General features: G+C 40.9%; 1 protein-coding gene and 1 long non-coding RNA gene across 6 annotated transcripts in view; one reads left to right on the top strand and one right to left on the bottom strand.

The window, feature by feature from the left end:
• Positions 1-17252, bottom strand: part of LOC143371713 (uncharacterized) — a 156760-nt gene that overhangs the window by 82131 nt on the left and 57377 nt on the right. The window lies entirely within an intron of this gene.
• Positions 1-17252, top strand: part of LOC143371634 (organic cation transporter protein) — a 65761-nt gene that overhangs the window by 27478 nt on the left and 21031 nt on the right. For all 5 annotated transcript variants that reach the window (XM_076817044.1, XM_076817043.1, XM_076817046.1 and 2 more), the window contains exons 2-3: positions 491-749; positions 12322-12532. In XM_076817044.1, the coding sequence (XP_076673159.1) occupies positions 502-749; positions 12322-12532 (459 nt within the window). In that variant the 5' untranslated portion in view covers positions 491-501. The remainder of the gene's footprint in view (positions 1-490; positions 750-12321; positions 12533-17252) is intronic.

The following is a 17252-nucleotide window of genomic DNA, read 5'->3' as shown; positions in this document are numbered from 1 at the left end:
TTTACATTGCTGTTCATGCGTGCGATCGATACGGCAAATCGATAAAAACTTCGGTCGGTTTTTGCACTCTTTACCAACCATCGTCTAAAGTTAGGATCTCCAATGTGCGGTCGCAGCGACCGCACCTTAAGGATGCGAGCAGTAGTAGACCATGAAGTTCTACACGGTGCTCGCAAACTATACATGAACATTTCTCACAAATATTGTAATAATAATAATAAAAAAAACTTAAAATAAGCAAAAATACAAAAATGAAAAGAAAAAGCATTCAAATATACAAATGACAATTACAAAGTATTACAAATCGGTACTAACCACCCCTCCTCCCCCCCACCCTTGTCTTTTTTTCTTCCCCAAACTATGTACAAACTTGAAATCCCATTCCCAATTCTTCTAACAAAATGGTTCGAATTCATTTCCTATCCAGTTTCTACTTACAATTAGGCACAATTAACGTACGTTTTGCAAACGTGTTTTTGTCACATTGCAGAGATTGAAATAATGACGGTCATGGTGGAGTCGATGAAAGCGGAGGAAGGCGAACGTCCGAAGATCAATACTTTCGACGACATTCTGCCATACATCGGGGAGGCCAGCCGCTACCAATGTTTCCTCTTCATCGTACTCCTGCCCTTCACTTTCGCTTACGCGTTCCTGTACTTCACGCAATTCTTCATCACGTTACTGCCAGCCGAGCACTGGTGCACCGTGCCAGAACTCGACAGCTGGAATCTCACCGACCACGAGAAGTAAGCAAAGAACTTCATTTCCTCTTCTCTTTTAACTTTTAACCCTTTAAGTACTTACGATGAACATATGCGTGTGTTCAGTCAGTGTAAGTATAGAGTTTGCGCGGACAATCGATCAGCGTTCTGTGAATACTATGAACAAATGATACCAGAGGATTTCCGCACACGCGTTTCAACCTTCGTTCTCAAGGGGTTAAAACTGCAATGAACTTGAGAAGAATGTAAACTACTAATTCGCATAGCAAAACATTTATTTGATTTTCAAGGAAAGGTCCGCGACACAAAAATTTAAAAAATCACGATACTTTGCAGAAATTTAATTGAAATGGTTCTAATAACGCACAATGAAAGAGGTCCAGAGACGGAAACACCCCAGAAAGAAATGGTAATAAGATTTCATATTATCGTGCTTAACCCTGAAATCGTAAAAGATATTGAGAAAAAGTTCAATACTGTGTTAAAAAGGTTAAATATTGTGCTCAACAACTTATAATATGGCGGTAAAAAAAATTGTAAAACAATGGTGGAAGTGTAGATCATTGAGCACAATAAAAATTTCTATGGAACTTTTTCAATATTTTTTACGATTTCACACATGAGCATGATAATAATATGAAAAAGGGGGGTCTGGGTTAGGGGTGTTTTCATTTACAGGTCCTTTCCATTGCCGGAACAGAAAATAGGTATATCATGGGCATCACTTGAACTATATTTCTAGAAATCAGAATTTTTTATATTTTTGAGTTATCGAACTTCCCTTGTAAGCTTGAGGGAGGATATTCGCGCGCAAATTAAATACCAGTAGATTTGCAGATAGAATAATATGTACTTTTGCAGGGTCTAATACACTGAATTTAATGAATTATAAATAAACTAAATTTCGACCGTAAAACTTAACTACAATGGTATCGGCGCACTGGATCGGTCAGATAAATAAATCCATATTCATTCAAATCAGATAAAGAAATCCATATCTGACCGATCCAGTGCGCCGATACCATTGTAACTGAATTTAATGGTGCGAAAATAATTTTTTTAAAAAAGTCCTCCATTTATGAAAAAAAAAATTGAGGAATAAATATTCAGATGAAAAAATCCATACCCTTATTCATTACAAATCCTTTCAAGAATGTGCGATTTTAATTTTCGGTCGATAGCTTCACTTTTACGTAAGTTATATGGTTTTTTAGAAAAACGAGTTTTCGTTCCTTTCGCGATACATGTGTTCAGACTAATGCAATCATAGTTAATGTCAAGAGGTAGCATCACATAGTTAATTGTAGGTTCGGAATGTTGGATTATTATTATTATGGAGAAGCAAAAATGAGCCCACATTTAGGGTATATAGACGAGCCTGTAGAAGGCAACAATGCATCTGTAGAGCGTCATTTGTTTGAAGACGCACCACAGAGCTTCAAGGCAATGCTATATAGATAGTATAAAAAAGAGTAGCATGGTGCTTGATTTCTGTCCGGTTGATATTTTGAATAATATTCCAGTCTAAATTGTTTCTGAAACAGTTTGGTGTTCTTTGATGTATATTGAGTTCCCCTAATTTTCGGACACCAATCGCGCTCATATGTATATTGTTACACATAAGGTAAATAGGACTAGATAACAAGACGGGTGTAACGTTCCGTTGTCGGAAAACAACTGACCGTCGCAGGTTCCCGAGAGGAGAGCGGCGTCCCCTCGAGTGTAGGATAGATGGGGGTTCGTTGCCAAGGAGTAAAGGATTAAAATCTACGCTTTTAAACTTAACAATGGCTATTTATTTAACAACACTTAATCCTAATAACAATGATAAGTTAATATTTCTTACAGCTGCGATTATATATGTTTTATGCTTTTGGGTTTTTTTTTATACTTTTCTGTACCTATGCTATGTGACTATATCTATATATATGCTATGTGGGTATACAGGGTGTCCCACTAAGGAGTGGACAGCGCGATATCTCTTAAAGTACTGTCGATAAAAATATAAAAAAATAGGGAATTGCATGGTTCGAGGTGGCCCATTTAATAGCGCGAACGAATTTTGTTTTCGATTATTATTTTAAAAGATACGATGGACAAGTTCGGTTTTTCAAATAGAACTATTTTTTTTTAAGACCTGAGTTGATAGTGCGTTCCAAGACAAATTCAATAAGCTTTAATGTATACACTTTATTTCCACTGGTTTTTAAGATATTGCGCTTGCAAATTTACTGATTTTCACTGCAAGAAACCCCTCTGGAATGGCAAAAACCGGGGGCGGTCTTACTGCCGCCACGGGTGGCACTGCCTGTTGAAATGGATACTTACCTGCCAAAGGTCTACGCCAGAAATGGCAGGCCCAAAGGCTGGACAATTCTTTTCTGTATACAGGGTGTCCGCGGGAAGACTGAACAGCTGGATATCTCCTAACGTATTGGAGAAAAAGAAATTATATGGAATTGCATGGTTTGAGGGGGCAAATTTATTAGCCGAGACGATTTTTTTTCGGCTATTATTTTAAAAGATACGATGGTCAAGTTCGGTTTGTTAAATGCAACTAATTTTTTCAGGGTTCACTTGATAGTGCTTGCCAAGACAAATTCAATAACCTATAATGTATACACCTTCTTTCCACTGGTTTTCGAGATATTGCGCTTGCAAATTTACTGACTTTCACTGGAAGAACACCCGTTGGAATAGCAAGCACCGGGGGTGGTTTTGTTGGCACCACGGGTGACACGCGTTGGGCATTGCCTGTTAAAACAGATACCTACCTGCCAAAGGTTTACGTCAGGACTGGCAGGCCCAAAGGCTGGAGAATTCTTTACCATCACAACTGCTAGGTAGGTACATCTGCGGTATCGAGAAGCGTGCCGCAAGGCTTAATTGGTATCTTTTAACAATGATAAACAGTATCTTCAATTTCTGTTTTATTTTGTTAAAATCGAAGTTGTAATATTTAATCTATAGGGCCTTGGTTTTGTCCTGATCCTCTCTAAACACAATCCAGAGGTAGTAGGTGGCGACGTTTAGCGGCCCATACCCATCAGGATATCGGTTAAGACCTCGCTGAGTGACCTCACACCTAAGTCACTATAGTTCGTAAAGGCACTATAAATTTTGCAAGCGCAATATCCCGAATTTGTCTTGGAACGCACTATCAAGTGAACTCTAAAAAAATAGTTCCATTTAACAAACCGAACTTGACTATCGTATCTTTTAAAATAATAATGGAAAAAACTCGTCTCGGCTAATAAATTTGCCCCACAAACCATGCAATTCCATATAATTTTTATTGTTCTTCAATACGTTAGGAGATATCCAGCTGTGCACTCTTCCCGCGTACACCCTGTATATGCGCTTCTGCAGTGAGTTCCGCTGCTATCGTTTCCGGAGAGGTTCCCGATGCTCTTGACAGAGTTTGTATTCTACGGTTCTCTTAGGCCGCGTCCAGATCTGAACGGCGAACCGAACGCCACTTGAGACTCTCTGATGCCGCGTTCCTACGTGTGGAACGTATATTTCTAGCGATTTTCGCCAGTTTAGACAGAGTCCCGTGGGTCGCGACAGATAAAGATTGAAGGACAGAGAGTGTCTAGTGTAGTGCAGACCAAAGGTTTGCCTGCCATATGACACCGAGGAAGGGACCTCGGGACCCTCGACCAAAGGAAAGTCAGGCTGTTCCCAGTCAATGTCGGTAAAGTCCCGAACCATCAAAGGAATGGCTCAGCCACATAAGGTAAACAACTGTAGTGGTGCATCCCTGTCCCTCACACCACCATGACTTGTTGTCGTCCTTGCTATTGGGGGTGCCAAGTAGTTTGAAGGAGCAAGACAAGTTGGTGATAAACAAACAGTGTCCCACAGACCTTCCCAAGCGTACCTACGCCTACGGTTCGAAATGTCTACAGGACTCTCAGAATAGTTTCGCCTTTCGCGCGAGCATCATCGCGCTTGCATCATGTCCGCAGATCTAGCAGCCGCTGTGTATATCTGCATGTATTACATGTATAAAAAAAAAACAGACAGCAACAGACCTTTGGTCTGCACTACCCAAAACACTCTCTGTCCTTCAATCTTTAGTTGTCGCGAGCCACGAGACTCTGTCTAAACTGGCGAAAATCGCTAGAAATATACGTTCCACACGTAGGAACGCGGCATTAGGGAGTCTCAAGTGGCGTTCGGTTCGCCGTTTGGTTCAGATCTGGACGCAGCCTTAGACCTTGCCTTCGCTAAGCGGTTCAGCTGCTCCCTACTAATAGGAGCAACGCTTGACACCTCCGTGAAGATAAAGTTCTCAACCTTACAATTGTTAGGTTCAAAGAGGAGCACCAGTACCTTTGTACACTGAGAACCAGTCGCTATCGTCTCCGGGAGCGTGCTGCAATTCTTCTGGCTAGTACTTAAGCTACCTCTAGGCTCTAGCATCCGTTTGGTCTCAAGAACGTACTCGAATTGAATGTACCACTGTGCTGCGCGCGCCTCCTTTTATACTGGAAGGTTGGCAGGCTGGCGCATGCGCAGTAAGTCGCGAGTTGTTATTTCGTATTTTCCTCGCTTATTATATTAAATTTTGTTTTCGCTTTTGCTAACACTTATAATTAATTATTCCTAACGTCTCTATAATATTTATTTCTTTACTATTCGCTTAAATCATAAATTATATATAAAAGTGTGTACAATAGGTCTGCGCGGTAATACAGGATGGTTCTGTACGATAACGTAGAACGGTTCTACCTTATCGACTATCGGTTTTACCAGGTTCGAGTCCCTGCGGGACGTTATACGGGCGAAAACAAGCTGTCCGTAGCATGCAGCGACCATTTAGCTAAATAGAGGATCGCACGGACGCGTGTGCAACCCCCAACAAGTGTTGTACAGATTTCCCTTTTCATATTGTCTAGTGAATCAAGGTTACGTCTAATTGCTCAAGTTTAATAAACTGATAACTCGTCGATTAGCTTTCCAGTTTACTTACTTCAGACCGACTGGAACCGCTCGGTGGCGCGGCGATACGCTTCACTAAACCAGCTCTAACACCCCAATCGCGTTGAAATTGTCTCTAAAACCATTTGTATCATATTCTATGACTAAAATTTAACGATTTAAGCAAAACAAAAAAGCGATTTCTTCAAACTTTAGGGGTGGCCCAACCCCTTATGTCGAGACCCCTTTCTGGTTCCCTTAGGCAGTTTACTTGTACCCTCAATCCGTTTGAGATTACATAAATGCAATTCCTTTTGGAGTACTAGTACCTGAATTTTTATCACCAAAGATGTTTCTACGGCTAGTGTGTGCTAAGAACTTCCAATAGTTGGAACAATTAGCCTGTCCTAATAAGTATTATTGTGTAGCTAGTTTTTCGTTATGTTTGTTCAGAGCTTTATATATAAAGTGAATGTACACAAAATTTTATAATAAACATATATAAAAAAAGACCCCTTTCTGGTCGTAACTCGGCCATAAACCCTCCGAGAATGAAGTACCGTCGGGCTACCTGCCTTCAAGCATCTTCGAAACACGTGGTGGCTATATAACAATCTATAAATTCGTAGTAGCAGCAACCCGTAATTACAACAAATGACTGTCAAGTTGCAAGATCTTTATCACAAAGTACAAGCTTCTACTTCCATGGTGCTATTAACAACATGTTCTATGTCGTCCAATATTATTGAAATAGCTTTATTCTCAGAAAGAGTATCGGATCGCGTGCTCTCGTTTGCTGTTTGACATTCAATTCAATACTAATATAAAAATGTAAAAAAGCTGAATGTATTGTTTATTGGTAACATTTTACATTTATCTCCACCAGCTACTGTTTCACCCTATCAATCGAAGGTTAATATCGAACGCAATGTATTGCACAAGTTTTGGTGAACTACCCATAACGATGACAAAATGATCAGTGAATCGTTGGATAGCAACAGTAAACGTTATAATGCTGATGCGTTAAGTCTATTAAGATGCTCACGTGCGGATTAAAACAGATTTCCCAGCAGTCGTCATGTTTGCAGGATATATTTTTAAACAGAATAGTGATAAGCATGGTGTGAGAAATTTTCCGTTTGTTGAGGGATTCTAGTTTGGAATGATAAGGTATCGTTACATGGTGACATAATTACTAATGCATACACTAGCCGACAAAAAGTTACCACTTTTTCGATTTGTTCTATTTTTTATTTTTTAGCATACATTTCGGACTGTGGTATGTTTAATATGCATATAATTCTGATGGAGAATTTAAAGCAGTATAAAACCCAGTTAAAGTTGAATTTATGTAACTGACAAACAAAAGTGTTATATGATATTAAACGGGGTAACACATTTTTGGGGCCGACAAAGAAGTTATCACGTTTAGTAGCTTTTTAGTTTGTCCTAAAAGCAAAAGGTGCCCCCACAAAATATTAGATTTTTTTAAATTAATGTTCAAAAGTGGTAACTTTTCGTTGGCTTTAAAAATGTGTTGTCTTCTTTAATGTTATGTAGGGTTTTTGTTTGTTAGTTAAATAAATTCAATTGTACCTGGGTTTTATGCAGCTTTTAATTCTCTTTTAAGATATGCATATTATGCACATACTGCAGTGTTAAGTTGATATTAAAAAGTAATAGATTTGGGGTGGTAACTTTTTTGTCCGCTAGTGTATCTCATTCCTGTGAGAGAGCTATACTATTGGGTTGCTCAAAAAGTTTCCTCGTTCTTTTTTAGAATAGTCAAAGACAAGTTTCATAATATGTAAAATGAATACTTTTGATTTCACTGAATTTTAATAGAGTATCGCTGAAGGAATCCGTATCCACATATGTTGCAACCGAAATACTGTGTTGCAAACAAGCCTTTTGGATTAATCCAATGATCTCGTGCGCCTTGCAGCGCCAAGTGTGTAGGATAGATAACGATAAAAATAGATAATGTTCGCTGGAACCAACGTCAGTGGCGTGGAACCGTTACGTATCGAGTACTTTGAGATGGAGATTGAAGGAAACTGCACCTGTCGGATTTCATTTTAAAAGAACCGTGTTAAATGATCTGTTTTTCTTGTCATCGGTGACACGCAATACCTGGTGTACAAAATGCTTCCCGGGGGAGGCCCAGATCAGGAAAATTATGTCGTGTTTTCCACTGAATCACCGCGAGAAACTGCGGGAATAGTGATTTCCTACAGTTCGACGCTTGAGCATAAATCAGTTTGCGCTGTGTTTCCAAGTCGAGGAATTCTTTTGTATGCTACAGCACCGCGTCCTCTGGCATTTCATGTAAAATAGATAAATACGCTGAAGAGTGTTTCGATCCAACTGCTCCCTGGACTTTGTGCCTTCGCCAATTAAGTCTAATTGCGATTGAATGCAATTTCTGTCCTTCCACGGAAGCGTCCTTCGCGTTTGCCTTTCATTCTGAGTTTTATTTCTACTACCTACTATTTTTGGTTCTTTCTTTTTTCATTTCTTTTTAAGATAAGAGGGGGTGGGATGGGGCAGTTTTGAGGCAAGCGCAATTGAATGAAATCATTATTCGCCTCGTACATATCGACGTGCGTTACGCAAAGTGGCACCTTTCAATTTTCTTACGAAAAACAGCACCTTTGTCTTCGTTGTCACGGAAACTATCACGTTTCGGTTTTTGCTGCGAAAATCAGCACGTTTGGATGGTTGGCTACGGAACATCAATTGTGTCAACTTAAATAACGACGCGGTTTTTATTTAACACTAGGTCGGTAATTTCTGAAACATTAAAATACCGTACTTAAAAATTATGGAGATTAAAATTTTCATATGAGTTTCCTTTTGGAGATTAGATGGAGTTATTATTTATTAAATAATATTTTCAAAAGTTGAATCCTTGGATGCAAAATGTACTTCAACAATTTAAAATAACCACGCGCAGAAACGTGATAACTTCTGCGGTGTAATCCAAAACGTGCTATTCTTCGTGGCGAAACAGGATAATGTGCTAGTTTTCCTACAGCATAGTTAGTACATAATTAATAGCTCGCGAGCCACCGGGGGCACCTCCGCCTTGCTGGTACGCTGAACGGCCCCCCTCCATACCGACCAGACTCTGACGATCGCAGCCGAGTCTTCCTTCTTTCCTTTTCTTTTTGACTGTGATCGTCAGAATCTGGGAGGTATGGAGGGGGCCGTTCAGCGTGGCAGCAAGGCGGAGCTGGCAGAGGTGCCCCCGGTGGCTCGCGAGCCACTAGTTAGTCAATCCTGATTTTTACGATGCAAACACAAAAATAACTTGTAAAAATCGTTCCCGTAATGAGAGTAAATTGAATGATAACGAAAGAAAAATATTAAGAAATAGTGGCGACTAAGGCGAAATAAATAAGAAATTAAAAAAATGTACTTTTCAGCTAAAATTTGATAATAGTTGTCATTTGCAACCAAATTCAAGTATCGTTTAAACTAAGAATATTCTTCCGAATGGCCCTAGGGGCGGATGGACACGAGGTTCCAGGGGAGGGGTAGAGAGGGGTTGTGGACCCTAAATCTAAAATTATATCTTCGGGTATTTATTAGTTTCCGAAATGTTAATACAAAATTATTGTTAATTTTTTTGTACAATTTTGTTTACGTAGCTGCCCCCCCCCCCCAATTCTACGGACAGCTGGACGCGTTCCCCTGATCTCGGCGTGTCCCTCAGGCGCCTAAAAGGCACGCGTATTTAGTTGAAATTCAAAGTCAATTTTCTCGAGAACGAAGCACGAAAGTAAAAAACTGTAATCTATATTTTCGTCTTATTTTGGCCAGTAGAATCACCCCCTAGAGCAGGTCTGCCCTTTAGGGTGCAAATACCTCCTCAAGTTCTGGGACCCGGGCAACAGCCGAGGGCTGAACTGTTACCTGGTTAACCGTTGCGTGGGTTTTGGGAGAACTGCAAGAGTATGTCCCCTCATATGCGTGAGGCTCAGCTATATAGACTCGTGGTACGAGGAAAGAGAAGGTACACTAAGAGGCGACACTCTGACGAAGAAACCAGTTTTAGAGAGAGAAGAAATGCACAACCAATTTAAATGTCCATTCGGTAGTCCGAAAGAGGAGGGACTAACAAGAGGCGATAGTCAGACGAAGATATACAGCTGCCTATACAACCAATTTAAAGGGACAAGCCAACGAAGAACTTCAAAGATACCGCACGGAGTGTCGCCTCTTAAGCCGGGTCCAGACCTGAATGCGTATACGCTGAGCAGGCTGAACGCGCACGAATGACGCATGCGGAAGGGGTCGAAAGTGTCATTGCGTCTTTCTTCGCCAACTTCTGTGCTTAGTTTAGCCCAGGGGTGTCGAACTAGCGGCTCACGAGCCGCAGTGGCTCCTTCTCCTCTTCGCCTGCTCCGTAGAGCCATAGAAGAACGGCCCCCTCAATACCTACTTCACTCTGATGAATTTCTGCTCCGGGTGCTGGGTTAGGTCTGGGTTAGTCAGGTCTCTCCCTGCCGGGTCTCGTGCAACGCCTGGAGAAAAATAAGTGGGGGAACCGGCTGACCGGGGCCCGACTCGTGCGGCTCTCGGAGTGGGGAAGTTCGACACCCTGGGTTTAGCCCAATCCGCAGTCGTAAAGATGGTGTGGTTAGCTAAATAAACGACAGCTCAACCCTCCGAGTCATCCTATCTACCAATACAAGGTGATTCTCCAGCGACGCCTGTCAAAGAGGAACCCCGTGGCGAGGACAACCCCCCGCAGTGCTTCACCGAATTTTATGAGTTTCGACCCTCGAAACGGTTGGAATACCATTCAAAAGTCAGAAATGTCCAAGAGTTCCGCATTTCTCATCAGATCTTTGCGAAAACGACGTCAATTGATTCCTTATGTCTCGCCGATGAAACTAACACCAAGAACGACGTAATTCGGACCATAATGAAGGAAATTTCATGAAAAAATTATTTATATCATTTCAAGCTAAATTCGTTAAAAAAAGTCTCGTGTGATTTTTTAACACAACAGCCTGTCGGTCAGGCTGTATGTATTAAGAACAATGCAGGGTGTAGTGAAGATAAGAAAGACAAATTATTCGGTAAAATAGAGCTTTAAAGTCTATCATATGGTAATTGCATTATGTTGTTGAAAATGTAATTTTTAGATTTTTGATTAACTGTTTATGACAATGTTAGCAATGAATTAAATTCATTCACATAGATCCATCCTTCATGATTAAAAAAAAAGACGCAAGTCCATACCTTCAATAATTTAAGTCATTAAGATTAATTTTTGTAGGCGGGTTTCGTAAAAATCGCCGAAAACATGTAACTTTGAAGAACTGTATTTTTTAAACAATTTCGAATCTGCAAAAATGAGGACTTAACCCTCCCTAATTTCATATGGACTACCATATATTTCAATATCATGAAAATCCGAGACATCGAGGATTTTAGAAATGTATCACATCTGCTTCTATCTTCTACGCTGAACGCTATGCACTCTAAACTCCCTTTGATGTGCGGAAGAAAACCGACAACGGTCGGCTCAGGCCATGTGTCACCACGAATGACACGTCCGCACTAGGATATGCCTTCACGCTCACCCTTTCTGACGTAGAAGCATGCGGTCCTGGCTACCGTTTCACCCGTCCACATCAGAATATTCGTGCGCGCTCAGCCTGCTCAGCGTATACTCATTCAGGTCTGGACCCGGCTTTAGTATGCCTTCTCTTTGGTACTGGCCAGTATGGACGCACGCACAGTCTTGCAGTTGGCTGTTGCCCGGGTCCCATTACTTGAGGAGGTATTTCCACCCTAAAGGATAGGCCTGCCCTAGAGTATTGACTATCAACAGAGTAATAGGTGTCCACCCTGAATAATAGTATGAATCGCATCCGCAAGTTGCTCGTTCAAATCTCCAAACTCACATCGCATCGGTCCGTAACCATGCTTTAGGGTGAATTCCAACGCCGCGGCGCGTGGCACGTCGAACCTGTCCCCAACCAATACTAATACCCGGGACAAGTAGGAAGGTGGAATGCGTTGTGTCGGAATAAGTCAACAGAAATACTGAAAGTTTTTTATTAATACCTCGGAAACTAATCAATACCCAAAGCTACAATTTTAGGTTAGGGACCACCCCCCCCCCCTAAACCTCATGTTCATCAGCCACTGGGGTCATTCGGAAGTACAGCCTAAAATAATTACAGCTTCGCACCGCAGTTACTATGAAAATAATTTTTCCTTCAACTTGCTGTCCTCTAGAATCATAAAATGCTGGCATGTGCTTGATTTCCACTGGGCCTCTGCATTTTCAAAGCCAGCTTTGAACTATTTGAATAAACTATTTTATTGTGTTACTTAAATTGTGTTATTGCGTTATAACGTGAATACATAAATATGGTTAACGAGAAGATCCCTAACCGCCGCAACAATGTTAAAAAAATGTTATTATAGTAAATTGTGATAAAGAAAGAACTTGATTCATTTAACTTCCAATACAAGGTATCGTCTACTCATTGTCAGTTTACTAGTACCTTTGTCAGTACTTATTATTTTATCGTCTTTTTGGGTAAAAGAGGTATTTTGTTCTGATCATTGATGACATCCTTAATATATCAATGATGTATACAAAGAAAATACAAGGAAGAGCTAGTAAAATTTTATTTCTCCTTAGGATTGCGTTGTCCATACCATCAGCAACAATGGAAGAGTTAAGGATGGAAGGTGCAACAACGTTCTCGCGATGTAGTATGTACGACGTAAACTACAAGGAAAAACTGGAGAATGGTATTAGAATAGCGGATCCATCTTGGCCTGTTAAATCGTGTCAACACGGATGGACATTCAATCTCACTATGATACCGTATAAATCTATTGCCGTGGAGGTGAGTAGATTCAATGTATTTCTCGTACAATTATATTTTAAAAATTTTCCAGAGTGTCATTGTTGTTCACAATTGAGTTGAAAAGGAGGTTCTTCTTTATATGGTATATACAGTATTGAAGACAGAATTAAACCCAAACAGCAAATTTGTTGTTTAGGCAAGAACATTATGATTCTTCGTTGAAAAACAGACAATATAGCAGGGGAGTTTCAGGCACTGTGTGCAGAGAGAGAGAGAGAGAGAGAGAGAGAGAGAGAGAGAGGGAGGGAACGAGGGAGGGGCGGAGGGAGGGGGAGGGAGAGGGAGAGGTGTAACTAACTGGACGGATAAGTAGTCATTGTACGAACGCGATAGCGAACTGACATAATTATGAAATAAAGTTTAGAAAAGTTCATAGAGTCCTGAGAATTTAAATTGCTACAATAAAAGATGTAGGATACGTTACTTTGGTTAGTGATCCAGTTTCGAGAAGATCTAAAACAGTATACAGCTTCGTTACGAGGTTGTTTAGCATTCAAAAAGCCACTATGTATGTACAATAATTTCTCGATAGAAAGAACTCGGGACCGGCTTGTTCCTTAAGGTACGTGTCAGAACTCGCGCAAGTTACACTCGATAGTTACTCTCAAATTGTGTGTCCACTTGAGAGCAATTTCGAAAATTTTTACTCTCAGGTAGGCGACAGAAAACTCGCCGAGAGCTTACTATCCGATAGAACTCTCAGAACCGTGTCCACTAGAAATTGGTCTGCGCCTAGTCTCTGCAGTTTCTCTCAGTTTCTTTTAGGCTACGAACGAAGTGAGGCCGTGATTATGGATGTGTGAAAACTTAGCTTTGATTATCGCTTATAATATTTTAAGAGAAAGAAGCAACGTAGAAAGAGAAATTGCTGGGTGGATGAAAAGAAATAGTTATATATTTTGCGTTGATTTCAATAAATGGCGTACATAAAATGTGTCTCGCCACTTGGCTCGACGCAGACTGCCTAGACCGCGGAGTCATCCCGGCTAACCGCCTAACAACACTTCTCTGGCAACACCGTGCCTCGCAAGTAGGGAATTCAATCCCGAGATCCCGGCTGTTTTTTGGATTCCATTTCTATATTTTTCAGTTGTTCATAAAGTAATTTACGTTTTTAAAAATTCTCGAAATTCTCGGGATAAGTTATAACTTGATACATCAAATTCCAGGAGTTTCAGAATCCGAAAAACAGCCGGGATCCTGGGATTGAATTCCTTACTCGCAACGCCTATCTGGCAACGCCGTGTCTGCCGCGACGCGAGCCTACTACATAACCCAGAAGACCTACTCTTGCGACAGCACTCGCAGAATACGAACCTGGTTCGTATTTCGGAAGCAACTGTCGGATAGTAATATATTATGTATCCACTCGAGAGCAAGTTGCAACGCGTCCGCTGTCTGAGAGTTGAACGTCGCTCTCCGACAGTCACTCTCGGACGTAGTGTCCACTAGCGATAAATACCCTCGAGAGCTTCTCGCGCGAGTTTTACTCTCAAGTGGGCACGTACCTTTATATTGTTGTGTAGAATAAAGATGTACCGACTAGGATTTTGGCCGACTAGCCGACTAGCCAATTAATCGGCCCCCAAGAAGCCGACTAGTTGCCAATTACAAAAGTAGTCGGATATTCGGCTTAACCGACTAAGGTCGTGTTCAGATATATTGGCCGGTGAGTTTTGTGAGGGGTATTCTCCCACAATACCGCTGCCTGCTCGGTGCTCCTTTTCTTAACGTTCTCACTCTCTCTCGGGCTAGGCCTGCTCGTCGCGCGGTGGGGATTCGGTGTCCGTGAGGTACGTATACACGCAGCGAAGCATCCCCACCACTCTCTCGTTTCTTTCTTGCTCTCGTTCCATCTCGCTCTCGCCTTCGCAGAACAAGAGCGAGTCAGAAGTGGTGGGGATAGCGCCAAGCTCCTGACGTGTAGACCAAACCGAGTTCTTAGCGTAAAAATATATACCTCAGAATAGGTGTGCGTTAGGTCCGAAAAATTCAGGAGCTTTATTGGTCAGAACATTGATTCTTTCTCGATAGCTTCACCTCGTATTGGTTTACGCAAAGCTTCGTAACGCACACAACCACTACGCTAAGAATAAACAGTCACACGGCTTCGTTCAGACGGAGCCGAACAACGTTCCCGTTACCCCACCATACATTTCGGGGGCCCAGCAACTTCAACCGCCAATCCACGATCGCCAGGTGGTGGTGGCTGATTTCTCCTCGCGCGCTGCTCGCGAAACCGAACTCACCGGCCAATATATCTGAACACGACTTTAGTGTAGACTGTAGGACTACATTTTGTTACCCCATTTGTTTCGTTCATATAAGCCACGGTTTCGTGTTCTATCCACATCGGCGGTCGAAGAGAAGGACTGCGTATCAGAAAGAAGTAAGAATCAGAGGAAGGTACAATACACATATATTTTTCGTCTGGTTTAGCCATTTAAAAACCGCACAGATATTCCGTTTTGTAGTAAGATTCGTCAAACGAAAGCAGAGTTGAGCATTATCTAAATAAAAAATTATTTAAATAACGTATCAAATAAAAGATACTTTATCTTTATCCGTTGTCGAGTAAAGATAACCTGAAACATTTTTAAGTGAAGCACCACGAATGAGTCAAATTATACGACGGCAGTTCATACGATAGTAGGATGTCCCCTTAAAATTGAAGGTGCGATAAGATGTTGGGGCGTCCACTAATTTTATTCCTTTTAGTGTGCTAAGTAAGTATGAAAAATTTCGGCACATATCGGATTATTCTGAACCCAGCCTGAAGAAGCTTAATGTTACGATATACTAAAAACTTTTTTATTTTTTTTTTGTCCACCTTTAGAAAATAATCGTTCACTTGGAACATACGTTCTTGGAATGCATAAATATTTTACCGCGATAGTCCAAAGATTGGAGAAATGGAAAACTTTTATCACCTTCGTTCTTCCACTACTTAACGATACCTTAACGATGTTATCGATATATTGTTAAGTATCAATAAGTTATCAGTAACATATCGATAATAGATAGTCCCAACTCTAGTTCCATCACACATTTGCTTACATGCAGGGTTCCATATTAAAAAAACAGCTGTTTACAAAAGCGCAGTTTCGTTCGAAACTTTGAGCCTCTTGAGGCAGGGTTTAGAGCTGTTTTCTCGAGCTGAAATTATTGTACAGATACTTACCACACCGAAGGGAAATAAATCAGGGGACGCCTCGGACCGAATTCTTAAATTTAAAAAAAATAGTCATTGTAAGGGACACCCTATCCGACGGCCACAGATACTTTCTTTATTCGAAGGCCTTTCATCTTCAGCTTCAAATAATTTTTTCCCTTTATTTGTATCTTTATTCGAGAATTATTTGAAGCTCAAATACCTTCGGCGAGAGCCTTTATTCGAAATCGCGCTTCTTCGAGCCTCGGTTCTCCGACCTATGTACCCTAGTTTTCAACTTATGCATGGTAATATTTTTTTAACGAGAATGTAAAGATGCATCGATTGGGGTATAAAAAATATGCAATACCATTTAGAAAAATTGAGGTGATGTCGATATTTGTATTGCATAAAAAGTTTTTTATCAATATTTGTTTTGCAATTTGTTATCAATTGAATACTGATTAACGTTTTATTTGAACCATTTTTTTATCAAATATTTTTATCACGGGTATCGCTTTAATTTTTTTTTTGCACATTTAAAGCAAAATTTCGTTCGAAAAAAGTATTTTTTTTCAAGAGGCCGTCATTTCTTCAGTTTTGCATCTTTTAACTTACGAATGGGTGGCTTTTGTGCGTGCACTCATGACTAAACAAAAAATTGAACATTTTTTGTTTTTGATGAATACATGAGACGCTACGTTGTCCGCCGCGGCCGCGGAATAATTGCACCGTCAACGAATTGGGCGTAAGACCTTATAATTCTGTTATTTGCCATCCATTTTTAATAATTTTTTGTTTATTTGCCTTGATCTGACAATACAATATCCTGAAGGTTTCAGAAAGATCTATTAAATACTTTCTTTAAAAAAAAATCCCGAAAATGCCTCGATTTTCTAGCAAGTTACACCCTCGAAGCTCCCCCTTAGGCCCGGTGAAGACGAGCGGTTTGCGGCAGTTTGCCGCTGCGTTCATTCGCGGTGAAGCAATACGTGCGTTCGCCAAAACGAACGCAAACATACCGCCTAGTAGCCGCAAAACTTAGCGTCACGTGTGAACTACTTCCTATAAATTTATGTTCTACTAAAACGCGCTCGGAAGGTTGCCGCGGCGGCAAACTGACGCAAACCGCTCGTCTGCACTGGGCCTATAGCGCGATTTTCTATCAGCGTTACACGCGTGCGGTCGACGCATTCGTCAAGACGCAGCATCCAAACACTCCAAATAGTGTCGATTTTTTCTAATATGCGTGTTACTATGCGTAAGTAGATTTTTGTTATCCGAACGAGAAGGATGTACATCGAGAAAATAGAATGAACTTTCCAAAATGAACTACAATTTATTATTACTGGGTTTTACAAGAACGAGAAGATGACGAAGTTCTTTCAGCACTTTTGGAAAATACGTGAATAACATGTACACAAATCGAAATACATAGAGGTAGGTGGCGGCACGCCAAGGCCTAAGTGCCGCAAACGCGCGTCTTTAAAGATTTAGGTTAGCCCGCTAATCCTATGCGAACGCCGCCTTCGACGATTCTCAATTCTT

Source organism: Andrena cerasifolii, chromosome 7 (genome assembly GCF_050908995.1).
Source record: "Andrena cerasifolii isolate SP2316 chromosome 7, iyAndCera1_principal, whole genome shotgun sequence".
In the NCBI taxonomy this organism is placed as follows: domain Eukaryota; kingdom Metazoa; phylum Arthropoda; class Insecta; order Hymenoptera; family Andrenidae; genus Andrena; species Andrena cerasifolii.
Note: the sequence above shows the minus strand (reverse complement) of the source record. Positions and strands in the feature narration are given on the sequence as shown.